At 58.7% G+C, this 27,874-nt stretch overlaps 1 protein-coding gene across 1 annotated transcript in view; it reads right to left on the bottom strand.

The window, feature by feature from the left end:
* Positions 1-2,068: 2,068 nt before the first annotated feature.
* Positions 2,069-27,874, bottom strand: part of ANO1 (anoctamin 1) — a 134,606-nt gene continuing 108,800 nt past the window's right edge. Inside the window, exons 17-28 of the mRNA XM_031041251.2 lie at positions 25,271-25,348; positions 24,325-24,399; positions 22,172-22,373; positions 21,953-22,064; positions 21,090-21,147; positions 19,190-19,290; positions 18,409-18,554; positions 15,835-15,987; positions 11,215-11,267; positions 9,195-9,379; positions 5,606-5,711; positions 2,069-3,814 (exon numbers count right to left, since the gene is read on the bottom strand). Of these exons, the coding sequence (XP_030897111.2) occupies positions 3,572-3,814; positions 5,606-5,711; positions 9,195-9,379; positions 11,215-11,267; positions 15,835-15,987; positions 18,409-18,554; positions 19,190-19,290; positions 21,090-21,147; positions 21,953-22,064; positions 22,172-22,373; positions 24,325-24,399; positions 25,271-25,348 (1,512 nt within the window). The 3' untranslated portion in view covers positions 2,069-3,571. The remainder of the gene's footprint in view (positions 3,815-5,605; positions 5,712-9,194; positions 9,380-11,214; positions 11,268-15,834; positions 15,988-18,408; positions 18,555-19,189; positions 19,291-21,089; positions 21,148-21,952; positions 22,065-22,171; positions 22,374-24,324; positions 24,400-25,270; positions 25,349-27,874) is intronic.

Below are 27,874 nucleotides of genomic sequence, written 5' to 3' on the forward strand. Positions count from 1 at the left end.
TTTTTTTTTTTAAGATTTTATTTATTTTTATTTGAGAGAGAGAGAATGAGAGACAGAGAGCACGAGAGGGAAGAGGGCAGAGGGAGAAGCAGACCCCCCGCTGAGCAGGGAGCCCGATGTGGGACTCGATCCCAGGACTCCAGGATCATGACCTGAGCCGAAGGCAGTCGCTTAACCAACTGAGCCACCCAGGCGCCCCGAGATTTGCCTGGTTTTTATATTTTAAGTCAACTAAAAAAAATTAGCCAACACTGACCTATCAAATGGAGATTGTCTTGGGCTGGATGCACCTCACGGCAGCCTCCACCTGGGGAGGGAAGCAGAATCCTCAAAGCAGATCCCAGCACAGTGTCCCCCAACCCCAGACCTCAGGCCCCTGCAGGCCATGGCCCATCACTGTCATCTGTGGGCGGGCACGACACCACTCCGGGACCAACAGCAGACAATGCTCAGCATTGGGGGCCATGGGGCCTGGTTTGCTGTGTGACCACCGCGGAGCCCTGACCCTTTCTGGGCCTCATTGTTCTGGTCTGACATAACAGTGCCGGCCGACCAGCTCATCTCGGAGGTCCTTGCACGGCCAGATCCCAGGTCTCTGTGACATCATCTTTTGGTTTTCCTCCACCCACCTCTACCACCATCATCTAAGCCCTACTATTGCCCTCTGAATTTCTGCAACACCCCTCTCTGACTTCCCATCCATCCCACTGCAATCCACCCCCCACCCCCCGACAGCTGCCATGACCTCAAAAGGTGAATCAAGTCCCATCACTGGGCTGGTTAAAACCACCCAGTCTCTGCTGTGGCATCTGCCATCAAGCTCGAGGTCCTCACGTAGCCAGGGAGCCCTGTGTGAGTTGGTCCTGGCTACCCCGTCTACCCGGTCTCCTGCCTCCTTCCATGCCCTCCCCTCTAATCAGCTGTCTGCACACTGCTACCTCAGGGCCTTTGCACACCCTTCTGCTGCCTGATCTGTCCTGTCTTCCTCCAGGATTTGACCTGGCTCCTTGTTGCTCAAGCCTCCAGGGGTCTCCCTGACCAACCCTGTCACACCCTGTTCTATCAGCATCTCTTTCTTCCTCTGACGTTATCTGGTTCTGGGGTCCATTTTCTGGTTAAGCATCTCACACCCTCTGCAAGAAGTCTTTGCCTGAGGGGAGGAGGGACCGGTCTGCTTTGACCACTGCTGTCTGCTTGAACGTTGTATGAATGAATGTCTACAAGGTCTGGGTGCCAGTCTTGGCTTAGGTGCTAAGGAGCCCTGTGACCTCGGGCGAGTCACTTCCCCACTCTGAGGCTGCTCATCTGTCAAATGGGCCCCCTCACAGGCTTCCGGGAGGACCCATGGAGAGGGGAGGTCCCTGCGATGCTGCCCCCGGGTGCTGCCTTCATCTCTGGACTAAGGAAGCGGTTCCAAAACTTTAGAAGGACGTTCTTGACGGCCGGTAACCAGGACATTGTGAGCTTGAGCTTTGCTGAGATTTTTCTCGAGGATGCAGGAACTCGAGCACTAGGGGGCGCCAAAGCTCTCCCTCTTCCTGGAGATGTGCAAGGTGGAATCACCCCGAGCCGCTTCTAAGGAATGTCCCCAGCTAGCAGGGCTGCGCAGCTTTGCTAGCTTTGGGTGTGAAAAATATCTTTCTTTCGTGAAATGGTGGTGATCAGAGGTGGTAGTTTGAAATAGAGTCCCCACTTGCCCAAACGAAAACACTGGCAACTCTAGGTGGGTCCCCAAGAGGGTTGGGGGCATCTTAGGTCCACGGAATCCTAAGTGCTACCGTGTTGGGTTGGCGGGACCAGGGGTGGGAATTTGAGGATCGTGGAAGAGGATGCTGGGAAGGTGTGAGCATGACTCCCATAAACGCAGGTACGTGCACGCACACGCACGCACACGGAGAGATGATGAAGTCCCAGGAGCATCCAAAACCATTCATGTGTCTGGCGCTGCAGGGGTGTGGACGCCTATGATCCCTCCCGAATCTGCAGCTCAGCCAGGGGGCTCTGGGGACAGCCTCTCGAGCTTCCTGCGGGGAAGGTCACATGGACAGCGTTCGAGTGAAGACAGTGGTTGTGTATCCAAATTTATTTAGCTGCATGAAGGTTCAGCCACAGTCCTCTGTGAATTTGTGTACATTCACTTTTTTTAAAAAAAAATTGGTCTCCATAAAAGGATTTTTGGTCATCACCTAATTTTTAATACAATATTTATATACAAAAACCCCATTTCCAACTACTTACTGTACAAGAGAAACTAGAAGCGTCAGACCCCGTGACTGCCGCAAACGCCTACGGACGGCGGTCAGGGTCAGGGTTGGCAGCTGAAGGGGATGACCTCACGCCGACCACATGTTCACGGCAAACCCATTTCTCTTCTCTGCCTTCGATGAAACATTTTTTAGGTTTCTCTTGGTGCTTGAGAAATTTCAGATAATTGGTTAGTATAATGGCTGCAAATTTAGATCACTCCTGCCATCTGTGAGACTCGTTTTTACAAGCTTTAAAATGGTAACTGTCCCACAGTCACATTCCTGTAAGTAAAAATATAGAGAAGTATTACCAAAATAGAAGGCTTTATTAATAAAAATCTTTGGTAGTAACAGTGTTTTAAATTCCTCACGATGATATTTGGTTAACTAATAAAATAAACTCCTTCCACCTTGGAGTGACAGAGAAAAACCCTCAAATCCACCCTAGAATTGATTATTTTTAAAACCCAATAAATATTCTAAAGCTGTGAATGTTCTCCCGATGCCTTAAGATTTCATGGAACCTGAAGCCATCTTCAGAAATGCCTCTGGGGTCCTCTCTCTCTGCTCATTTTCTGTCCACCTGGTTTTCTTTCTTCTTCTACATCTTTTTTTTTTTCTGTCCCACTAAGAAGATGGACAGTTCTGAGGCCAGCTCATGGTGGAGGGGCAGGTGTGCAGCTGACGGTGGGGATCCCGACGGTGCAGGTCACCCGCTGTCCTGAGGGATACCTGCTGCCCCAAGATTCTCCAAGAGTAAATTCCAAGCTCACAGGCCGTCTGCATGGACAGGGCCAGGGCACCACTCCTTCTGGCCAGAATGTCTCTTGGTTTCTGAACAGAAAACAAAAGATGAAAAGCCGGCTGACTTTTCCGACCTGGTGGCAGGTGAGCCTTCTGGAACTGGTGTCAGCCTCGTTTTTCTGTTCTCCCTCTAAGACTGCACGATGTTTATCCAAGGCTTTGCAACACCATCTTGAATCTCTCTAAAGGCTATCGAGCGGATTTGAAAAGACGCTTTCTGGAGGCCTCTGTTCACCTTCCACTGCAAAGAAGACCCGCGGTTCCCAAGAATTGTTTCTGCAAAGCGCCCGCATTCGCGCGTGTTCTCACCCTATCCCCAGCGATCATTTTGATTAACCTTGAATACTAAAGATAAAAAAATTCCCTGCATATGGTTTTGTGCAAAAACAAGGAGAAAAAAACAGAAAAAAGACAGAAGAATGTTGTCCTATCAGAAGGTGGTCTTCCAGGTTTGCGACGAACACCGGAGCCACTGGGCCTGGCTGGGGGAGGGTGCCCGTCGGCCGGGAGGCCAGGGGCAGCTACAGGGCGCCCCCGGGGTACTCGGGGCTGTCCAGGCAGGCTTTGGGGCCGTGGTTGTTGCATGGCTCGTCCTTCTTCCGGTCCTTCTCCATCCACGTGTCCAGCAGCTGCTGCTTGCCCTGCTCCTCCCTCATGAACAGCTCCACCATCAGCACCTTCTCCTTGTGCACCTGCTGGCTAATGTCCTTGGGGATGTCTGGGATGACCCAGTCCACAAAGTCGCTCATGAACATGACCAGGTTCTGGAAGGAGAGTCAGTGTGTGGGGGTGGGGAGGAGGACGGCAGGAGATGTTCCCCACCTCCCCTGCACCCTCCTCCGCCCCCACCTGCCTTCTACCCCCCCCCACTATCCCCCCCACCCTCCCCATCACCCACCCCCACCCACCTCCACTGCACCCACCTCCTCTGCACTCATCCTGTCACTCCCAGCCTGTGACCTGAGACACATACTTTAGGCTCCCTTGGCCTCGGTTTCCCCCAAGGTATAAATGAGGCAGGAAACCAGCCAGCAGGCCCTCCAGAAACGGCTGCTGACTTCTATAAAGAATCGGAGCTCAGTAAATAGCAAGTTTCTGAATAATTCTGACTCCCTGGTCTGGGAAGCTTAAGAGATGACTGGATGGGTCACGCATCACCAAATCTAACAGGTGTTGGGCTTTAAGGAGAATAGTTAGAATAGAAATAGCACGAAAGCCCGGTGGAACTTAGTCTCTGATGATGTCACAGGCCTTTCTCCAGTTTGCAAGGCCTCCCAGGGCCACCCTGAAAGTCTGCTCCCTCCCTGGAGAAATTTCTAGTGCACAGAGAGCAAATGATTGGCTTTTACAGAAGAACTGAAATCTGTTTTTAAAACTTCTGTCCAGTGATCCCTTGTTAGCACATCTGGCTGTTTGTCACCTGGTGGACAGTGCTGATACCCGCCCCCCCAGACCCCAGGTCGCCTTTCCTGGCTGGTGCTCCCAGACCCCAGCTGTGGCCAGTGCTGGCTGCTGATGCTCACAGCTGCCTCCTTTCCACGGAAATCCACCCCTCCCCCAACCCCGTCTCCTCTTCTTGGTCTGAACAGACTACAGCCAATGCCCAGCCGACATGGGCAGACCGAAGGCGCTCTCTTGCCTCAAGGTAGGCCCGTGTGTGTGCTGGGGTTCATGCTCTGGAGCTCCCCGCAGGATCAGGCAAGGCTGTCTCCAGCTGAGACTCCCTTTCTGCTGCTGCATTCCCTCCCCTCTCCTGGGGAGCTTCCTTTAATAACCCACTTGCACTGAATCCTTGTCTCAGGCTCTGCTTCTTGTAAACTCAGCCCCAAACACTTGTTCCCACTGCAGAGGGTGATGGAAAGCTGACAGGTGAGGCAGCAGGGCGTCAGGGGGGGTCGAAGTCCCACCTACAGCCACACTCTCTGTAAAGGGCAGAACTGGGGCTTAAACCCAGTCCCTGGGATTCCAGATGTGAGGGGTACATGACTGAACGGAACCTTGGCTGGGCCCACATGGCTGAGGATGCTCCCCCAGCTCTGGGGCTGTAGCTGCTGCAGGCACCAGCCTGGTCCCCAGTCTCGGGTCCTGTCCACTGGGAATCACTTTGGCCTCAGGGTTATTAGGCCGTCCCCTCCCCAGAGACCAGGAGAGGCTGGGTGCCCTGGCTCCTGGCTGGGGGCTGGAGTTGGCCAGGAACCCCCTGCCCTCCTCCTGCCTGTATTGGTCCTGTCCTCCTTGGACGTCTCCTGCCACCCAGAGATGGCGAGAACTCGAGCTGGGTCTCCCTTTCTCCCCGTCTCCTTCAATAAAGACCACTCATATCGAACTAACCCTGCCTTCCCCAAAGAGGTCCACATCCCTCCGTCAGCGCTGGCCCAGGCCCTCCCTCTGCCTTCCTGGGACCTGTCCCTGCACAGGACCCGGGGTCGCCAGGCCTCCAGGCCTCCCAAGGCCCCTGACGCGGGCCAGCTGCTGCCTTCTGACCCCGTTCTGGGCTCAGAGCACTTCCTCAGCTCCCGCTTCTCAAACCTTCCGGAAACGAGGGCCTGTCACACCTGGAAGACAATGACGAAAGCCAGCCGGGCTGCCAGCACGGCCCAGAAGTCCTTGGAGATGTCGTACTTGTGCTCTGACCACGGGGGCTCCCGGTAGTCTTTGTACCTGCAGAGATGGACGGGAATCGATGGGGGGTCTTCAAGCAGAACTGGGGATGCTGGCCGGCGCCCTGCGGCCCTGAGCTGGCAGCAGGAAAACCGGCCTCCTTCCTCTCTTCCGGCAGCAGTTTCTCGGCTTTTCCCTCCTCATCCATACGCAACACCCGTCCGCCCCTTTCCCTGACGTATCAGCGTAGACGCTGCCCGCTGACTTCCTCCCGGGGCAGACACCCTCCCCCCAGATCCCCCCTCACCTGCCCTCGTTCTACGGAAGGTGATCTTCCTTGCTTGCCTGTCCACTGCCCTGCCAGCAGGCAGTGTCCCCCTAGCCAGAGCACCCCATCCCCGTCCTCTCCTTCCCAGAGGTCCTGAGATGCCTAGTCTGTGGGAGCGGGGTGAGGATGATGACCTGGGGTCCTGTCTCTACCCAGGCCCTCTGACTCTGCCCCAAATTCCGGGGATGCTGTTGGCTTTAATGGGGCTGATCCTGTGCTACATGTGGGAAAAGCTTCCCCAAATCTGTCAGAATAAGCTTGAAGTGGGGGCAGTTTCCGGGTTTGAGGTGGTAGGTGCAGCCCTGCTGGCTGCTGAGGTCTGGTGGGGTTGGGGACCAGAAGAGGAGGCACCTGGCTCTGGGCGCACAGCCCTGGCCTGACCTCAGAACCAGTGACCACCTTGCTGTGTGTTCTCGTGCAGTGGTTTGGCCTCTCTGGGCCTCGGTCAGGCATCCCGTCAGTCACATGAGAAGCATTATTGAGCAGCTACTACATTCCAGCTCCCATTTCAGGGGTGGACATTCAGGAACACGCAGCAGACAGGGCCCCTCGCCCACAGAGCTTTACTCCTGGAGGGAGCTGGATGGGAGCCTCTGAGGAGCCGCGGGGTGCTAAGCTGCCAGACCCAGACATAGGATCGGCCTCCCTGGGAACGATCCTATCTGGGCACCAGCTGTAGAGTGACACAGGACTTGTACAACCTGCTCTTTGATGGGAACACGCAGCCCCTGTTCTCCCAGCATCAGAGGCCATGCACGCTCGCTCCTCCCTTTCCTCTCTGTGCTCACGGCCAGCTGCACTGGGGGTTACCTGGCAAACTCCTAGGCATCCCTCAAAGCCCACTTAGACCTGTCCAGAGGCCAGCTCCCACCATCGGCACTGACTCGATCAGAGACAATCTTACGTTTTCCTTGCTTAGCTCTGGTACCCAGCCTGCCCGCGCCCCTGGGGAGGATGATAATGCCCCCTCTGGGGGTGGCTCTGGGGCTCAGATGAAAGAGCACCTGCCTCAGTGCAGACATAAGTGGTGGCCGGCAGCGACCGAAGCTCTGAATGTGCTCTGCGTCTCCCCACACCCACCGCCCCAGGCTGGGCTGGGTGCTGTGCCTCCTGCCACGGATTCCTGCGAGAGGCAGCTTGCGTGGGCACGGCTGCCGAGGGCCTGGAGCTCCCAGATCTGCGCTGCCAGATCTTGGCCAACGGACGGGGGAGGGCCTGGCTGGAGCCCGAATCCCAGGGAGCGCAGTGGTCGGATCCATGGTCTTCCAACTCCGTGGGGGTAAAAGCTACGAGACACTTATAAATGGGTCTCGGCTCTGTCAGCCTGTCCTCTCCCCCACGTGGCCAGGACCCTGGGCTGATGCATGGGATGGAGCTGCTTCCTTAGCCAATGTCTGGGACCCAGGGTCCGGTTCTTGGAAGCCGAGGCTAACCCTGTAAATACCAACGCAGAGGAAATTCCTAATAAGATGACCACACATCTCCTGCCTTCTTTGCTTGTAATTATTCTTCCTCCAAAAAGGACCTTTAGCAAAGTAGGTCAAGCTTGTGCGCTTAGCATGGAGCGTCGAGATGATGCAGGGAAAGCGTCGGTGCTGCGGGAGGTGTGGGGGTCCCGGGCGGAAGCCCAGGGGGTGGGGGGCTGCCTGTCTGCACCAGCCTGGAGCGTGCGTCTGCTGAAGGATGGGGGCGGGTGTCTGGAGCCCCCTCCCCTGCACTTCCGGCTCCCCAGGCCGTCCCCTCTCCGAGGTGACCACGCCGAAGCTGGGAGCGGACCATTCCGGGCCTCCCCTGTGATTTTCGGGCCCATTACGTGCATGTGGGCGGGATTCGGAAAGCTGGACCCGGGCTGGGGTGCAGGCCTTGCGGTGTTAGCGCCCTGTCTAGCTGGCAGACGCGGCTCTAATCGTTCCTGGGCCCCGAGCAGGTGCCGTCCCTGCCCTGACGCGGAAGAGAACACCGTGTGCCTGCGCCGGAGTCGCTCAGGGCCAGTGGGGACGCCCGCTGTCTGCGCTGCGGTCAGGAGCCACCCGAGCCGGGGGCGCCTGCTTCCCTTTTCCAACGGCTCCGGGGGGTAGGGCGGAGCGTTTTCCCGTTTCTTGGGCCTGTCCTGTCGCTGCAAGCTACTTCTTGTCGGTCGGTACCATGGACCCTAGCAGGTGCCGCCACTCCCCTTTCCTCAGTCAAGGTGACAGACACGTACCAGCCAGCCTCAAGGAACTATGTGTCAAGGAGGAGCCAGCAGGCCTCCCCGGGCAGGAGGGACCGAGCTTTACCGCACGTGCTCTGGGACGTGTATGTTGGCCCCTGCGCTCTTTTGTGCCCTGAGTCTCAGCTCGGTTGGAGTAGCTCACACTAATTCCCACCTCTGTGCTTCTGCCCACGTTGTCCTGCCCCCTGGAGTGACCCCACTGTGTCCACCCTTCACCCGGGCTTCCAACTACGATCCCTCCTTAACACCGATCTCCACCGAGGTCCCTGGATAGCAGGGACGATGCCATTCCCGGGTCCCCAGACCCTAACCCAGGCTGGCACATGTGGAAGGGGCCCAGGGAATGGCCAGGTCTCAGCTCTGCCTCCCACACCCAGCCCCGCCTCCATCTTTCCCAGGGTGCTTCTTGCACACCCCAAGCGTCTGGCCAGCAGCTGGGGCCCCACAGGTCTGGCCATCTCAGCTGGCCTGCCCAGCATCCAGTACCCCTTCCCCGAGTCAGAGCACCCCCGTTTTCCTAAGGACCTCTTCATTCTCTGACCATGACCCCACATCCGGGCACACACCCCAGCTCTAGCCTCTACCTCCTGCCAACGGGGTTTCATTTAGGGATGGGCACATGGTCCACAACAGACCAGTGAGGTTAAACCCTGATTTTTGCTGACTATTGAGGAAGACATTCTGTCACTGGGATAGCTGAGCAGACAGGGTGTCTTCACTGCCCACCAGAACACAGTGCCACCATGGAGGAATGCAAAGCTGGGAGGCAGAGCCAGAGGGGGCCTGAGGGCAAACTGTAGCTCTTGGATCCAACCATGCCTGAAGCTATCCTGGCCTTCTTAATGAAAGCAACTAGTAAGTCACGTCCTACTGTGACCCTGACTTTTTTTTTCCCTTGAAGCAAGCTCGAGCTATTCTGTGACTTGCCCCTGAAAGAATCCTTGCTTGAAGAGGGGGTTTCCCACCACATGTGTCTTTCAGAAAGAGACGTCGAGAGCCATACCTGCAGATCTGCACCTCGTAGCCCAGGTCCAGGGGGTCGTTGGGGGCGGTGCCGTTCTGGAAGTCGCTGACGTTGAAGGAGGACAGGGTGTGGTTGACGAAGCCGTGCATGGTCCCGCTCTCGCTGTACATGTAGAGGTACACCAGGCGAGGGATGAAGTCGGATGTGAAGGAGATGACGAACGCCTGGGCCGGGGGACAGGGCGGTGAGTGCAGACTCCCAGGTAGGGGCGGGAGGGGGACACGCCCTAAGGGAGCCAGCGCGGCCCTGCCCTGGGGTCTGGTCATGAGACACTCTGCCCACGAGTCGGCAGGCGACCAGAATGTTGGGAGGGCCTGGGCGCAGGGAACAGGACACCCCTGAGCAGGAAGGCCTGGGGACAAATGCTGCCTCTCCCTGGCTGTGTGGCCTTGGGCAAGTCACCTAACCTCTCTGTGCTCTGCCTGCTTCACCTTCCTGGCGTACTTGAAAGGGAACGTGGGAGTGGAAAGATGATATTCTGACTCGGCTCATCCTGTTCCAGAGCCGTCTCTGGGGACAGCTGGTGTGGTATTGGTGTGGAGCAGGGACCTGGAGCCTGGCAGCCTGGGGTAAGGTCCAGCCGGGCCGCTTTCTGGCTGTGTGGCGTTGGGTAAGTTGCCTGGCCTCTCTGTGCTTCACCTGTACGACGGGCAATGACAGTCCCTTCCCTGAAGGCTGTGCGTGCACGAGTGGGTGGATGAGCATAGAAGGGCCTGGATTATTCTAGAGATTCGATAAATGCTAGCTGTTTTTGGTTGTTCCCATGAGAGGTCTAGCTGGTTTCCAGCTGCTGGCAGCACTCCGGTGCTCCAGACAGGTGCATCCCGTCCCCAGCACTGACCCCCAATCAAAACGTGCTCTCCCGTCTTGGACCCTGCGCCCTCCTGCCCAGGTCAGGATGAGGAGCTGTTGCTGCCCAGGATGCACGCTCTGCCCGCCGCGGCCCTTTAACAGGGGTTTCCGAGCCTGGACTGGGCAGGGAGGCTGCCCCCAGCAGGAGAGGCAGTGTCCTAGGGCCCCGAGAGTCTCTTCTCTGGGGCTGAGCTTCACCTCCTGTGCTGTGGGGGCCCAGTCCCCAGACCCAGCATCGCGGGCGTGCAGGCCCCAGGCTGTGTCTGCTGCTGGGATCAGCCGCCTGCGTGCAAGGGGTCAGCTTCTGGGGGCTCAGGCTCAGCCTGCAGGTGGAGGGCTGAGGGTCACAGGGCGGTGGCCCTGCGGACCTCCGAGGCTGTCTGATGTTCCTTCGCATGGCTGGGGTTTAGCCTTGGCTTTGAAGCATGTGGTAGGGACCGCTAGACCGCTAAGCCCAGGGCGATCACGCGGACCTGGATGGGCGGCCGCAGGGAAGGCAGAGGGCTGGTTCTCATGACAGAGGGGCCACTGCCCTCCTAACCTGCAGGCCCAGGGGTAGGAGAGGCCAGGAGGATGGCACCATGTGGCAGGAGGATGTGGACGAGGTGCCGGGGAGGAGGGCTGCCGGGCAGGAGGCTGGTAGGGGAGCAGAGTCCTCAGCAAGCTACGTGGGTGTAGGAGGGGGCTGGCAGGCTTCTCCCCCTTGTTTCCGTGTTTCTGCATTTCCTGAACTTTTAAAGAATAGGCACATATTTCATATAAAGGGACAAGGCTATCTTTTAAAAAATAAGAGCAGACTGATGGCTAGGGAGGAATTTCTGTCTCTTTACCTGTCTTTGCCTCTCCCTCTCTATATTCTCAGGATTCTGGGGGAGGGAGTGGACTTAGGGGCCAGGGTGGGCGTGCTGGAGAATTTTGCTCAAGGTTATAGAAAAAGGTCGAGGACAATTTGTCCTTCCCACCCACAGCCCGTCCCAACGCCTCAGTATGACCAAGGGACATGTCTGAACAGGAGAGGCTTTCGCCAGCCTGGGGCAACACAGAAGCTGGAGACAGAGACCCCACCTGGCTTCCCTGGAAGGGGTGCCCAGCCCCGTGGCAACCCAACGGACACTTCTGTCCAGCAGAGGCCCCCGACGTCACTTACGTTGATGATGACGGCCAGCTTCCCGACGCCTCTGAGAATATTGTACCAGATTCCTGGGGGTGGTGGGGGTGGGGGGAGAAGCACAGTTTCAGGACGGCTTGCACCGGGCTGTCAGGAACCCCAGCTAACAGGCGAGCAGGTCCCTTCCCTGGTGGTCGAATGTGTGGGAATAAGCAGAGGTTCTGGAGCTCAGGGGGGATCGCAGCTGATGACAGAGCCTCGGCTGGTCCTGGCTCAGCAGCTGAATCTGGAGGCAAACTGTAGCTTCTAAAAGGGGTGCTTCAAATCAACTGCTCCCTGAGTGGTTCTGCGCCCTCTCCTGTGAACCTGAAACCTTAGATGAAGCCTTTCCTTCCAGAGGGACAAACATTCAATTTGGACGCGGTTCCTGCCCAGAAGGGTCCACGTAAGAGTAAGTGGAAACCAAGCCCATGAGGTTTCCATGCCCTGGACCTGCCACGTCCCTCCGGTGCTAGAAGAATTTAGGGACAGGCCCCTAAACGTATGTCAGGGTCAAAGAGCAATGCCAGGGCCCCGGGTGGGGGACGCTGGGGTCACGACTTGAGCATAACAACTTGACATCAATGAGGTGCAGAACACTTCCTGTCTGGGTGCCCCCCATTTCTGCCACCCCGGGGTCCAGCACTGCACCCAATTACCGGTGAGCAGGGGTCTCACCACACAGCAGGAGACAAACTCACGGTCCTCCCCTGGCCTCCCCAGCAGAGTGAGGCCAGCAGGGCCCGGGGAGGGAGTGCCTTATCTGAGGGCCCAGAGCAGGCCGGGCGTGTTAGGGTCCCTGCCTGCCCCCCTCCTCCGGCCCAGCTGGGCCCTATCAGGCCAAGCACGTGTTGCGGACATTGTTGGCCTCAGAGACCTGTCCCGGGTGGTCTCTCCCTGCCCCGGACCCAGCTGAGATGGGGATAACCAGCACTTCCCAGAAAGGGTGGGAGGGAATCTGTATTCGTCATTATGGAAAAGCGTGGCAGGGTGAGGTTTCTCTGTCCGGGGCGGAGACCGCCGCCGCTCGCCACTCGGTGGGGGGAGCTACATGTGGGCATTTCTGCCCTAGCCGTGAGCGCTGGGGGGCCACCTGGGCCCCCATCTGCAAAGAGCAAGACCAGAGGCCCACGAGGCCCGAGAGTGGAGGCCGCAGGCTCAGACGCTGGCTGGTGTTTACAAATCAGGATGATGTGTTTTTAAGAATCTGGACTTGCCTTTTCTGAAAGAGCCTGGCTCCCAAACGGGGCTGGCCTGGCTCCACGGCTACGGTGGCGCCCCCTCCAGGCCGGACCATGCACTGTGGCTCTGTTCTCTGCGGGGCCCGCCTGGCCCTGCGGGGTCTGGGTTTGGGACCTCCAAGATAGGGCGCTGGGGCCTGGGTGAGCCTGGCGAAGGTGAAGTGTCCAGGCAGAGGGCTCCTGGAGGAGGCGGCGCCACCTGAGCGCAGCACGAGGGGAGGAAATGGGTCTTCGACCCCCTGCCCCGCTGACAGGCCAATGGGTCGAGGGAGGGGAGCTTGGGAAGTGGGAGAGACCAGGCCAGGCTGTGGGGTGAGCTGGAGAGCTTCCCGGAACCCAGGACAGAGCATACTGCGCAGACCCTGGGGCGTCTCTACGTCCAGCCCCAAGATCCCCCTTGGGACCCCACGCCAGAATCCTGGGGTCTTGTTCAAAAAATGCCAAACCAGGACGCCAGCCCCGGCCCTAGGGCTCAGCCTCCCTGGGAGTCTTGACCCCCCGTCTGCGCTATTGGGACGCACGCTGCAGAGCATACCATGCTCCGATGGTCTCCAGGCACAAGAGGAAACCCTTCAGGCTGCCTGTGTGACAATCTCCAAGGGGGCAGGGAGCTGTCTTCCTCTTCAAGGTGTCCCTGCTGTCCCCGGGGGACACCAGACCCCATTTCCAAGAACGAGACAGGGAGGCATTTCGTCTTGCCTGCCCATGTGCAGGAGCCAACGGCAGGCAGAGGCTGCTCACGCCGGGGGGAGGGAGGCTCAGGAGAAGTGTGAGCGCAGGAAGCTTGTGAATCAGCTGTCAAAGGTCAGGGCTGGGAAGCTGGGGCCGGGCTCCCACTGGCAGGGAGCTGAGACTCGCCACGCCTCCCCTCCCAGCCAGAGCCTCCCCCAGCCACCCTTGGCGCCCTGGGTGCAGGCTGTGGGGGCCCCGGGGCCTGGCGTCCCCTCGGGCCCCACACGGATCACAGGAGGAATACAAAGGCCTGTTCAGGGAAAGGTTACAGTCAAAGAAGAGCAGATTATGCCTCCAACCAACCAGACAGGAACCAGGAAGCGAGCAGCCGACCCATAAGAACAGGGAAAGAAGGGGAGCCACGGGCGAAAGGTGGTGGTGGCAAGGACCACGCCTGTGACGGGCACGGAGGGCCGGGAGGTTTGCAGGTTTGAGGACGAGGCTGCAGGGGAAGCGGGCTCTGCTGAGCAAAGGATGCCAAAGCAAACAGACACCCACCGCAGACTCGCCTGGGGCCTCTGGGCGCCTGAGAATCAGACCTTTGTCAGGGCAAAGTGACGACCGGGAGGCCACACTCTCACCGGGCACAGGGCTCCAGAATCCCCAAGGGCTGTCCGGGCAGCGCCCTATCCTTTCAGGCCTCAGGTGTGCAACGTAAGCTTCTCTGGGCAGACCCTCTGCTTGTGGAGGTGCTGCAGGAACGGGTGGCCCGGGGGCGGAGGGCTGGGGGCGTGGGGTCTCCGGTTCCAGCTCAGCGTTGGTAACCACCTGGCCTTGGTCTTCCCACCGGGAAAACGGGACCGAGGATTTGCCCAAACCTCCTCTAGAGGTTCCTTGGAGGACCCGATGCCGAAAGGCCCAGGAAGCGATCAAGGCCACACACAGCCCTCTGGGGTCCACTCTCAGAGCAGGGCATGACAAGCTCACGGGAACCCTAGGGGCAATGTCACCTTCATCTGGGGAGGGGGCTTGTGAATGCGGCCTGGGGCCCAAATTCAGCGCCCATAGCCTTGGGTGAGAAGGATGCCCTTGCGGCCCACAGAGACCAGGGAATCCCCAAGCTGAGCTCGGACCCGGAGCAGCAGCAAACCCAGGGGTGTGGCGTGCGGGGCAAGGGGCTTGCCCCACAGCCAGGGCGGAGGCAGAATCAGGCGCCTGGGAGCCAGAAGGGACTTCAGAGGGCCAGTTAGGTCAGGGGTTTTTAAAACCTCTTAAAATCACAAGCAAAATCTTCCAGGGAAGTCCAGCCGGGAGGGCGTCTGTTTGCAGAGTCTCTGCCGATCGTCTGGGTCATCCAGTCCAGATGGGTGATAGACGGATGGTGACAGACACACCTGTATATTTGAGCCCCGGCTCTGGCTGGCGCCCCTCCCTACGGAGCGCCAAGGTTCCCCGGCCCGTCCCAAAGCCGGGCCCTGGAGTCTCCACGGATGCCACGGTGCAAACGTGGGCCGCGGTAAACCGGACAGAATCACCGACACGTGTGACACGTGGCCACGCGTGAGGGTGCGAATGGCACTTCTGGACGGTTCGACCTGGGAGAGTGCGCATCTAGGAGGAGCCGGAGCCCACGCTGTCCCAGGGGGTGGCGCTGGAGAGCAGCGGGCACGGCCACGCCACCCGCGCCACCAGGGGCCAGGGCGGGCATGGACCGGGGAGCCCCACGAACACAGGCGGGATGGGACGGCCGAGGGGCGTTTCTGACGAGGGCGAGCCAATGCAAAGGGCTGGAGAAGCCGCCACCTTTCAGCAAGATGACGTCTGCCCTGCTGATGTCCTATCACCCTGGCATCCTCATCTCGGGGAAAATGACCACACGCCTAACACGTCCATCTTTGTGTCTTCCACTGACCAGCGCAGCTGTGCCATTCCGGTGAAAACTGTGTCAAATAGGACTTCAAATCAATGTATTTTTGCATTTTCCATCTCATTTCAAGATTAAATATAAACTTTTTTGCGTTCACCTTGAAAACTGGGTCCTGGCTGAATGAAGTTGACTCGCTTTGAGATGATCTTCCTCGTTGGGGACGCCTCTACCAGAGGGTTAGGTGTCGCGCTCCCAGGAAGTGCACCATCCCTCCACCCCGCCTCCCCTGCAGGGCGATGAGGAAGCCCTCGCTGGCAGGGGGTTAGAACCCTCTCAGCCCTGACCCTCCGGGCAAGCCACACAGAGCTCTTCCTGAGCCGCTGAAAGGGCTCCTTCCTCCCCACTTTCCTGTCTGTGGACGTCGAATGACTACATGATACACTGCGTGGAAAGGCACCCACTCAGCCCCTAACGCGAGCTTCCCACCTGTCAGCTCTGTCTGTGCTCTGGGGCCACACGGACAGGAGGGCGGGGGTGCTGAGGACCTCAGCGCACGCCCCTCGGGGACCTCCTAGTGCGGCTGGTTGCCGAGATATTCAGACACCCAAGGCACTGACACCTTCCGGAATGTTCTCTCAGGAGTGGAGAGTTTGGGGTCAGGGTGCAAAGGAGCCTCTAGGTCTCCTACCCCCACGCCGAGCCCCCGAGTCTCTATCCAGGAGCTCGTGGGGACCCCGTGCCTGACCCCAGTCTGCCGGCTCTGGATCGAGCTTCTGGGGAGCGGGACCACCTCCCCCAAACCCAGCGCGTGCCCAGAACCAGCTCCCCAGAGTCACTCACCGATGTCTTTGGCTCTGACAGCCACCGGCCTTCGGAGCTCGGTGACAAACTTTTTGGCATCCAGGCGGATCTCGATGATGTTATTCAGCAGCGCGAACAGCGGGGCCAGGGGGAAGGACGCGACGAACAAGGTGACAAAACCAAACTGGATGACTGCAAGGAGAGTAGGGCGGTCAGCATGCTACTGCGTGCCACGGCGGGTCCCCACGTGCCACAAGCTGAACACACGGGTGGGCGGGGTCTGGCTGGCTCCCTGCCTCTGATGCACCCCTGAACCCGCATAAAAGGGACCCTGGGGATGCACCCACCATGACCCCAGGTGACCCTGGGCCAGGAGGGGGCTGTGGGGAACGTTCCAAATTTTGCTCTGGACCCCACTGTTGACTCCTGAATAACGAGCATGCAGTCACTTATCATACATCTAATCTTAGATAATCATCAGTGATGGGGAAAAGGCCCCCATGACCATGAAGGCCCAGCCTCGGTCACCCCATGCGGGGCTGGCAAGGGTCTCAAGCAGCTGGGGGGCTCCTGGGGGGCTCCTGGGACCTGGGGGGCCTGCCAGTGTTGCTGCGTGTCCGTCGGGCCTCAGGGACGGAGCTGGGCGGGGCCCACTGTCCAGTGTCCCCTCTCGGACCACCCTCGTCGTCACCAGGCCGGCCCTGGGGCTTGGACCTTGGATGCTGGGGCCGGCACAGAGCCGGGCTCCCGGGAGAGGTCAGGTAAAGGTTGCTGAACAGCATGGGGGAGGCGGGTTCAGGAACCGTACGGTCTGTCCCAGGGCTCTCGCTGCCTGCCAGGTGGTAAACAAGGAAGCCGGCAGAATGTCACCGTGTGCCTGGCGGGCTGAGTGTGGCCATTGTTAGAGCTGCCAGTGGGGGGCTCCGTGGGAGCCTCCGTCTGGGAGCCGGGCCACTGGTTTCTCGCTCGCCCCGTCGGCCTCCGTGGGATGCTTCTGTGGACACGGTCGTGTCTGCAGGCGGCTCTGGCGGGGAGAGAGGCTTCGGATAAGCTTGGCTGTGGGCTCCACGTGGGCTCCTGAGGCCGTGGGGTCCCCACTCCCGAGTGGTGTGTGGACAGGCCGAGAAGCAGGGTGGGGAGCTGGAGATGGCCCGGGCCCGGGGCCCTCCCAGCTGCGCTTCTCTTCAGTCCCGGGCACTGTGTGCTCCAGGCGCCCGGCAGAGTCGGTCCTCGAGGAGAGTGTCCTGAGCGGCGGGGTATGGCTGGGTCACGGGGTGGGCTGCTCCCTGGGTGGGCAGGGGCCTGTCCCAGGAGTCTCACCGCGCCCAACAGGAAAGCAGGATGCGACCTCCAGCCACTGTAGAAATTAAAATCGGGGGGGGGGCCTCTGTCTGCCAGCCAATCCCAGGCTGCTCTTCTGTGTCTGCCCTCCTACTGGCCTCAGGCAGGCAGGGGTGGCCTTCCTCCTGGACCCCAGGGCTGAGACCAGACAGCCAGGGAGGCAGCAGGCCCACGGGGCTCCATGGGGGTCCACGGGGGTGAGGGAGCTGCCTGTCCACCTCTGGTTCACCTTGGATTTCGTTCCAGGAGAAAACAATGTCATCTGAACACAATGCTATTTCCATTTTTCAAAGTCTTAAGATTCTTTTCCTTCTGAGTCAACGGCAAGGTGCTTCTTGAACAATCATCTGGGATGCTGGGTGTGACTTCTATGGACCCACTGGGCCAGCAGGAGGGAAGCGCTCATGGTGCCACCCTGCCCCTCGTCACTCAGAGGAGGCCTCGGGTTTGCTCAAGTATTTGTTAAAAGTGCAAGGTCCCAGGTCCCACCCTGCATAGATCGGGCGTGGGCCCCAGAGCCAGCATTTAAAATGTGCTGTCCATGGTGGCCGGGGGCCCTACACTTTGGGACCCCTCTGCAGGGGTCTTCTTGGCTTCCTTTGCTCATCTGTTCACTCAGCAAACATGTACTGAGCGCGAACGATATACCTAGATCTGTTCTAGGTGTAGGGGGTATGACAGTGAAGGGAAAAAAAGGTCCTGTTTTCACAGAACTTCCATTCTGCTGGGAGGTAGAGGTAAAGGTATATTGCAGGCTGGTGACGAGAATCGGAGCAGGGAGAGAGGCAGAGGGTCAGAGTGGTGCAGGGGAGGGGCTGCCCCTTTTAAACACTGTGGTCAGGAAGACCCCTCTGGAGGAGGACATCCTGAGCACAGCCCTGGAGAAAGGGAGAGAGTGAGTCATGCAGGTATTACGGGGAGAGGATTCCAGGCAGGGCATAGCTAGTGCAAAGGCCCTGTGGCAGGCATGAGCTCTGGGAGTTTGGGTAACAGCAAGGAAGCCAGTGTGGCTGGAATGGTGGGAGGAGGTGAGGAGAGGGAGGAGGTGGGGTTGGGGGGTTCCAGGTGGCCATGCGAGCTGCACCTGCCCTATCTCCCTCCTCTCTGGTGTACCCCACTGAGAGTGATGGGCCAGCTCTGGGCATCCTCCTGTCCAGCGACATAGTTGCTGCTGCCAAGGCTCCATCCCTGGGTATCTCCTGAGCGCCTGCCTGTGCAAGGGGCTGCAGCCAGCCCCAGCCCGAAGATGGGACCCCTCCGGCCACCACTCACTCATCTCCATGTACTCTGGGGTGAGGCCCGCGAAGGGCTCCAGCGTGTAGTCCACCTCATAGCGCTGCTTTCTCTTCACGAACTCATCGTGGTCAGAGGGACTCTGGCGCCTCAGCCTCAGATAGCGGATGAACTTCTTCATTTTCCTGCGGGAAACACGGTGTCACTTCAGTTGGGGGTCCGGGAAGATGGGCGCTAGGGCCCCTCACCTCCAAGTTGTGTTTCTAATTCTCTGAGCCGGACTTCTCTGGCGCTGATCTCCTGTGCTCTCCCCCCAGAGGCAGGGGTCAAGTGTCATCATTTGGTTTTTGACATAAGGAAACAGGTACAGGGAGAGCCAACAGGGTCAGGGGTCAGGTAGGCCCAAGCAGACGCAGTGGTTTGGGGCGGGGTGGGGATCATTCCAGCGGGCTGGCTGCCTTGGAGGGGGGTCAGGACACGATTCTCAAAGGGCACAAGGTCAGGAAGCAGAGCCTCTAGGTGCTCCATCTGCCAACCACAGGGGGCCGGCATGCGTGTCTCAGGGTGCCTGTCAGGACCCCGCATCCTCAGCCTGCCGCAGAGCAGGGGGTCATCTAGGTCCCCATCAGCTCCTCGTGCACCATGGGGTGGCCATACCCTGCCTTCCCCTCGTGTTCCCACCCTCTCCCCGCTGCTGGTGCCCCATCCTGGCCCAGGTCCCACCTCACCTGTCCCCCAGACCACCACAAGAGCCCTCTGGGCACCCCAGGGCCCCATCTCCCCCTTGCTCCACTGGGACCCGAGGCCAGATGTTACTCACGGGATGCCGATCTCAAACAGGTTGTTCTGGATGAGCTGCTTGCCCAGCATGATGATGCTGAGCTGGATACAGAGCTCCATCAGGCAGCCCCCCGGGGCACACTGTGGGACAGAGAGCAGGTGCATCAGACCCTGGCCCTGGCCCATGGTGGACACCTGAAGAGATGACCGCAGCTCCCAGTGAGGGGAGGTCAGCCCTGGTGCTGCAGGTTGAATGTGGCCTCTACAAAGGACATGTCTCCATCCCAACCCCCAGAACCACAGAATATGGCCTTAGTTGTAAAAAGGTCTTTGCAGATGTGACCGAGTTAAGACGAGGTCATACTGGAGCAGGGTGGACCCTGAAGCAGTGACTGGGGTCCTTATAAGAAGAGGAAACGCACAGACACAGAGAAGAGAAGGTCGTGCAAAGACAGAGGCAGAGATTGGAGGGCCCCGGCCAGAAGCAAGGCCCGCCAAGGATGCCGGCAGCCCTCAGAAGTCAGGAGCGAGGCCCGAGGAACCTCCCCTGAGCCTTCGAAGGGAGTGCGGCCCTGCTGGCTCCTTGATTTTGGACTTCCGGCCCCCAGAACAGTAAGAGAATATGTTTCTGTTGCTATAGGCCGCCTGCTCTGGGGTGTTTTGTTACAGCGTTCCCAGGAAGCTACTGCACCTTGCCTGCAGGCTGTCAGGGCTGGAAGGAGGCTCAGAGAGAGGAGCGCTTTGCCAGGGAGTGAGCAGGGGTGGGGCTGGATCTAGGGGCTCCTCCTTCTCCCCCAGGGCCGCTGCCCAGTCCCACGCACTGCTGCCTATCCACGGGCCTGTGCGGTTGGGAAGCCACATGGTGAGGTGGTTAGCCACCCCTCTGAGGCTTAACGTCCCTGTCCTTGGAGGGCTTGCACCCCCTGCCTGAGGCTGGGTGTGGGCAGGCACGGGACGGGCCAGAGGCTTAACTTGCCCGAGTGACTGGAGATCAAGGGACATTGGGTGTCCCTCTGGGGACAGCTGACCCCTCTACGGGACAGAACAAAACTTTTTATACTGTTAGCACAAATTTCATGTTGGAAAGCCGCCATTTCATTAAAAAAAATGATGTCCTCTGCTTTATTCTATTTTACAAAGGCATTTCCCCATTGTCTCTAATCATTAAAGAATCTGACATAGTATTGTTTACAGAAAGGCCAAGATAACGTAACGGGAGAGCACTTCATGGCTTCTTGCAAACATCTGTTCCTGTGGGTGAGGCTCATGTCTTGGGATGTTCAGGGGCTGTCACCCAGGGGCTTGAACCTCTTGGCTGTGCCTTGGGCAGCCGGATCACCCTGTACCTGAAGCCCACCCCAATCCTCTCTACCCCATTTCACAGGGTCTTTATCAGAAGACCTGCCCCTTGTTTTCCAGTAAGCTGAATTACTCCGGGTGTTGGCAATGCTGACTGGTTCCCCTGAGACCTGACGCCCGGGCAGCCCCGAAGCCCTGGCTTGGTCTGGCAGGGCCGTTGGAGCAAGTCCAGTGGCCAGTGCACTAACCAGACCCACAGTGGCTGCAGAGGCTGAGCAGAAGCCAAAGGTCACCAGCACTGATTTAGGGGGAGACAGGCAGGCTTTTCCCTGTTACAGTAAAAGAATGAAGCTGAGTTCTGTCTTGTCCTCATTAATCCATCTTAACGAAAAAGAAAAAAAAACACTTAAGATCTTACAGAAAATGAAAAAAAATCAAACGGGTCAGTCTACAGTTTTGGTGAGTCTGGAGAGACTTTCTCCTTTCAGGGTAACGCTATACGGACGCGCCAAATAAGATCAGAGCCCCGCCCCAGCAGCAGGTCAGCAGCCGAGGAGGGAGACGCTAGTCCGTGACGTCTGCTTCTCCCAAGTCTGCTGTGTGGACGGACCTGGGAAAGCGGGACGGGAGCACACGCTCACCTCTTCCATCCGGAAAGAACGGAAAATGTACACGTAGTCGCCCGGGCGTCCGACGAACCTGCAACGAGCGGGGGCAGTGGGAGGGGAGGGGCAGCGCAGGGAGACCCCGAGGTGGGGGCTGCAGTCAGCTCAGCGCGCCCCCAGGCTTCCAGCGCCTGAGACACGACCACTGTGGCGTGCTGTCGGAGTGTGTTCCGGGGGCTTGTCCCCAGACAAGACAGGACCTCAGCAGGAAGCCAAGAGAGAAGGGGGCCGGGGTGGCGGCGGCGGGCGTGGGGACCGAGGCAAAGCTGCCCAGTACAGACCACACCACCTGCCACGGCCTCGTCAGGCTGGGGAGGGGTAGAGACCTCTGAGGGCCTGCTCCGTGGTTATGGATGATCTTGGGGGGCTCTGGGGCCCTGGTGTGGGAGGATGGCCACTAAATCACATTATGCTGAGGAAGAAGCCTTCAGAGGGGTTCTGGGATCAGACCTGCTAGCCCCAGGCAGGAACGGTGATGGGGAGTCTTGGTGGGTGGGCCACAAGCCCCTCCAAGCCCAGGGCGGCTCAGAGGGTCCGGGCATGGAGTTTACCCCACCACTAGCCTGGAACACCAGGCTGGCCATGGCTGCGCCGTTTTACCTACTCCTGGGCCCTAATCCCCTTCATCCATCCCACCCTACTGAGGGGGTCCCCGTTGCTCTGGCCCCCCTGTAGAAGCCAGGCCCCTCCACGAGCTCAGTGTTAGTGGGAGCCACTCTGAATGCTCTGCCCTGTGCCCAGGGCCTCCCAGCTGCTGGGAGATGGGGAGGAGAGCCTTCTACTGCCCCGGGAGGAGCAAGGTGGGAAACACAGTGAGTTTCAGTAACCGCGGTCCCTACCTGCCTTTGAAGAAAGCCACGTAAAAGATGGGGGTGTAGGAATTCACAAACTTCAGCAGGAAAGCCTTGAAGATCAGCCTCTCCTCGAAGCTCTTCTCCGTCTTTGGAACCTCTAGAAGGAGTGAGATGCACGTGACCATGTACTCAGCTCTCGCGGGAAGGAAGCTCAGAGAAGGTAAGTGAGCAGCCCAAGGCCCCACACGAGGGAGGCGCACTCACCTATCTTGGTGAGCCAGCGGGCTATGCAGCCGTAGACCTCGTCCAGCAGGATGATGACCACCAGGTTGATGATGACTGCGGTGGCTGTGACCGTGACCCGGATGTTGGACCGCACGGATGGAGAGGAGTTCATGGCCAAGGCAGCGGCTGTGGAGATCCTATAGATGATGACTCCCAGGACGATGGCGAAGGTCACTGCAATCTGCAGAGGGAGAAGGGCCGGTCAGGTCCAATCAGAACCCCCTGAGCCCAGTGAGCCCAGCTCCCCCCGACCCTGCAGCAATTTGGCTCCAACACGGACGGGGCTCTGGGATTGACCAGGTGAGTACACCGATTCTGACATGCCCAGGATCTCTGCTGTCCCCTGCTGCAGGGCACCATGCCTTCTCTCCTGCCCCCTGACTCTAACAGGGCACCGAGTGGCCGAAACCCGAGGGACTGGCCTGGCTTGTGTGAGTTAGGCTGACTCTGGCGGGGAGGGGTTCTCCCCAAAACATGGGTGGCCCTGAGCGGGAGGAGTGCTGTTCTGGAGGCGGGTGGGCGTGGGCAGGGCTGCAGGCCTGGCTGGGACAGACAGCTGGAGCCCCTTCTCCCAATTTCTTCACGAACCACCCACACACCTGGCTCATCGTTCATCTGGCCAAACCCACCAGTGGACCAGAACATTCCATAAAGCTCGGGCTGGTGGCTACCTGGGAGACTGGGGTGGGCTCTGGCTCGGCTGGAGAGTTGATTCTGTGCAGAGCGATCTGTCTGCCTGGGTTTCTTCTCCTTTTCCTCAAAGGCCCTAACTCATGGAGACGACCTCGTCCTCACACGGTCCCGCACTGGGGTGTGGACGCGGGCAGATCCCAACCCCAGGACGCACTGAGGACGGAGGCTGGCTGTGCCCGGCTGTCACTCACGCCCGACTCCAGCACAGGCCAGGCTCCGTGCTCCTTCCAGTCCCCTGTGTGACCTGTGTCACTTCCTCCCGTTTGGGGTGCGGAGAGCAGGCCCTGCCCTGCTAGGATGTTCCCTCACGGCTCCCGGGACGCTCCTGCTGCGGCGTGGGCCTGCGCTGCGTCTCAGGTCACGGCTTGGAAAGGCCGTGGCTGCCTCAGCCCCGGGGGAGACTGCAGACATCAGAAGTCTAGGAAAGCTCCTGTTTTAGACTTGGGGCCGGTCCCTCCGCTTCTGCCCACATCTGTGGGTGCCTGACGGGGGCCACACCCCATTCAGGAAGCTCGGCCAGCCCAGCCGTACCCTGACCACACTCCCTGGCCAGCTCCGGGAATGAGGGCTTTCCTTGGAAACTCCCTCCCTCCTGCCAAGGGGTCCCTCCCAGGGGACGGCACCACCCCGGCCTCAGAGCCGGCCTCACGCCAACATGCGGACGTACAGACGGGAGGCCAGCCCGCGAGGTGACTCAGTAAGGAGGGTGTCCCCTGCTTCCTGCCAGAGGGCGGGTGCGCCCCCACAACAGGCGAGACCTCCAGTGGGCAATGCCCCCTCTGGATTAAAAGGGCCTCAGGGGTCTGGCTGGTGGGTTCACCCTGGTGTTCCCAGGACAAGGAACACGGCGGGGGGAGCATTGTAGGTGCTCAACCAGTATTTGCTCAGCGAATGAAGCTCCTGGCAGGGAGGGGGGCAGAGCTGTGACTGATCCATCCGTGAGGGAAAACCAAGACAAGCCCCCGCCTCCGGTGGAGTTCGCACAGAGCAGTGCGGCCCTCGGGGCAGAGGCCTGACTGGCGCCTGGCCCCACCACCTCCAACCTGGTGGCCCGGGGAGAGGGGCCAGACCTGCGCCTGTCTCCTCATCAGCAGGAGGGGGTGGGATCGGGATTGTGAGGGCTCAGGGAGACACAGGCTCAGGCCCTGGTTCACGGCGGCCAACCTCAGGCCCTGGGTACCAGGCCACAGGACTGGGGGGCCATGCGGGACTCTAACTTAAAGCTCCCAGGCTGGACAAGGGGCCGGTCATTTTTACAGGGACCTTGGAGTCCCTACAGACTCCTTGGCCCCTTCCCATTTTAGTGGAACCTCCCCCTACCCCACAGCCTAGGATGAGAGCCAGTGTCACGTTGACATCTGACTCTGGTCTAGGTGAGCAGCACACCGTCTCCCCGTGGGCTGCCCTGATCTCTCCCACCTCAGCCTTCCGGAACTTACCATGAACACAATGGAGACCAAGTTGGTGAAGTAGGCTGGGAACCGGTCTCTCCAGGTCAGCTTCACCTTGTCTGTCTGCAACACGAAACGATGTCGGGTCACCTGGCGGGACCCGTCACGGTAGAGAGAAGTCTGTGTGCGCGTGGGAGGGTGTGCGGGTGCACGACTCGGACAACAGAAACACTCAGAAACACCTTTACGAAAACACGCCCGCAGGTGACGAGTGAAAGCACACATCTAGCATCCAGGGAAGGGTCTGGGGTCTCATCACCCATCACATGACGCCAGGGAACAGTAGCAATACGCGTTTGCAAACGTGACTCCTCTGTGTCCCTGGCATCACAGTGCCAAACGCTTTCCTAAATCCGACCGTTAGCCCCGCGCCTGGGGGGACGCCTGCGTCCGGCCCAAGCCTCGCCTGAAGGCTGGAAGATCCGAGATCTTTTTGCCCTCTGCCACCCAGACCATAATAGTTATTTTTCCTGCGCGGGGCAAGCCGAAACAAGCAACTAGCGTTACAAGTTAAAACGCCGATTGCTGCGTAGCAATGATCTTTCCAGAATGAATGGGGGTGGATGTTTAAACGGGGAGATGCACGCGTTAGGACAGAGAACGCGGACGAGGGCGGCAGCCCGGAGGCCACTCAGTCCAGGGGCCGGTGGCATGCGTGTCAGCGGGAAGCCCGAGAAGCACGCGCAGCAGGCGCGACAAGCACGTCTCACGAGCTCCCCTCCCCCCGCCCCTGCCCCCACGGGCCCACAGAAGCCATGCAGTGACATCTCGGCACACGTCGCAGCTCCACGAGTGTCGCGGGAAGGCAAAGTAGCGTGGACGTGGATGTTAAAAAAATAATACGACACTCAGAGTTTGTTGAGGAAAAAACACAAGGGACTTTGATCGTCTGCAAACAGTCAAGACTCGCGTTGCCCCCGAAAGAGAAAAGTACCAATTTCACCCCCGCCATGGCGGTCTTAACCCTCTGCCTCCATTTGTTTGTTGACTCCTCTGGAATATGCCGGCGCTTCTGAGGGTGGGTGGAGGGAACAAGAGAGCACCGTGGGGTGACGCGTGCCGAGGCTCGGGAGCCGCGGGGCCCGGGCGTGTCCCCGTGGCCGTGGGCCCGCCCTCGCTGCGCTGGCCGCCAAGGCCAACACGGGTTGCGGGTGTTTGAAACCCATGGGAGATGGCAGACGCCCACGTTCTAAAGGAAGGGGGACGCAAAGGTCTGGGAACGGGAGACGGGGCTTTTGAGGCCGACTCCCCCCGGGGAAAGGCTTGGCGGGGCTCTGAACCGCCCCCCTGTGAGGTGGCCACTGTGATCGCGAGGGTTCGTATCACACTGACACGGAGGACGCCACGCCCAGAAGTGCAGGTTCATGTGCCAGTTAAGGCGGGGGTCTCCTCTTTTGCAATTGAATTGGGTGCCATTGCCAGGGGAAAAAGTAAAGCCAAAAACTAAAGCTGGGAGCCAAGTGACACAGAGGAGGAGATGAGGGGTACGGCCCGCCAGACGCCCCCAGAGGACGGCACAAAGGAACCTCGTACCCTTGTTGCTCTGGTAATCACAGCCGAGAGGTGGGGTGGCAGAGCCTGGGGGGTGCGCCTGGCACGGCTGGCCAGATGCGCTATCTGGGCTTGGTTAGGGTCTGGACTTAAATGGACCGATATGTGTCACAAAGCCTTTTTCTCCTCAGGGAAGAATGAAATACTCATCCGTGCTCACGCGAAGGGGAGCCCACAAAGGCACAGGGTGGACTGTCTTAGGGGCCGTATATCCTGACACAGGCTGGGGGCAGAGGATGCCGCATTGGACACAGGTCTTAGTGGCCCACAGGGGAGGCCTGCAGGACTTCTAGGAGGTGCTGTCCACGCCTTTCCCTTTGGGAGGACGAATAAGGTCCAGAGGGTCTAACGGGGTGGTCCAAGGCCGCTGGGTGCCTGCTCAGGAGGCAGCGTGCACGGGGATGGGCAGCTGTTCATGCTTTGTTGTTGTTTGCAGCCTTGAGTCCCACTCAGACTCTTAAGACGCTGTTTAGGGAGGTGCACCCCCTTCCTGGCTGCAGCAGGACGAAGGTGGATTTTTGCCATGTCCCAGGACTGGGGCCGGAGAGGGAGTTTGCAGTTTACCCACTTTATCCCCCAGATGGGATTTTGGCAATTGCAATCCTTGCCCACTTGGAACCAGCAAACCCTGCCCGTGTGCCACAGTAATAAGAAAGATAAACCCAGGGGTTTGCCTGGTCAGCCCCAGAGGCTAAGGTGTGAATGTGAACATGGGTGGGGAGGCTGCTCAGGGAGCGTCTGTTTCCCACCCTTCAAGGACTGACACAAACCTCCCCAGCCTTCGGTAGAGGCTGCCGGAGGCCAGGGCGCTCCATGCTTGTCCCAGGGCATATAAAACACCTTCATTAAAAACCTCTAGAGGTTTGCCAGAATTTAGGCTGTGAACATAAGACAGCCAATTTGAATGAGAGGTTTGGGGAGAAAGAAAATCACTTATAAAAAGACAGTGATCTTCAGAACATCACAAAACATTTCCCTCTCATTCCCACATCCCTGAGGGAAACAAGGAGTTGGCCATTTGCTCAGGGACCTGGTGGGGCAGACCAGGTTGGCAAACAATTCAACATCAAACACAAGGGGTGGACATAATAAAATGTCAAGTGTCCTGTGAAAAAACTGCAAAGCTACCTGGTTCTTGATGGTGAAATGTTGGCTGAGGTTTGAGATATCCTCAGGACAGATCAAGAAGAGAGACCCATAGCACAGCTGGACAAACTTCAGCCTGTGGGCCACACCTGGCCCCTTACTTGTTTTTATAGATAAAGTTTTACTGGAACACAAACAGGGCCATTTGTTTACCTGCTGTCTATGGCTGCTCTCGAGCTACTGAAAGAATTGAGTAGTTGTGACAGAGGCCTGCAGACTCAGATATTTATGCTCTGGCCCCTGTCTGGGGGCTGGCCCCTGACCTATACTGTTGATGAGCACACAGTGTTTGCTGAGCCCCTGGCCTATACTGTTAATGTGCACAATGTTTGCTGAGCCCCTGGTCTATACCATTGCGTGCACACAGAGTTTGCCGAGCCCCTGGTCTATACCACTGATGTGCACACAGTGTTTGCCGAGCCCTGGCCTATACTGTAGTGTGCACATACTGTTTGCCGAGCCCCTGGTCTATACCGTTGTGTGCACACAGTGTTCGCTGAGCCCCTGGTCTATACTGTTGCGTGCACATAGTGTTTGCTGAGCCCTGGTCTATACTGTTGCGTGCACATAGTGTTTGCTGAGCCCTGGTCTATACTGTTGTGTGCACATACTGTTTGCCGAGCCCCTGGTCTATACCGTTGTGTGCACACAGTGTTTGCTGAGTCCCTGGTCTATACTGTTGTGTGCATACAATGTTTTATTGCTGGGAAAGCCAACTGGCAATGGCCACCATACCTCTTTGTTTTTGGATTCTTTCCTAAGCGACTTTTCCAAAACTCTGGCTTCATATTCAGCTCTGGGATGGTCCTGTGAAGAAACCAAGTCAACGAGAAGCCTTGTT

The sequence above is a fragment of the Leptonychotes weddellii genome, chromosome 11 (assembly GCF_054177405.1).
Source record: "Leptonychotes weddellii isolate Sample4059 chromosome 11, ASM5417740v2, whole genome shotgun sequence".
Taxonomy (NCBI): Eukaryota; Metazoa; Chordata; class Mammalia; order Carnivora; family Phocidae; genus Leptonychotes; species Leptonychotes weddellii.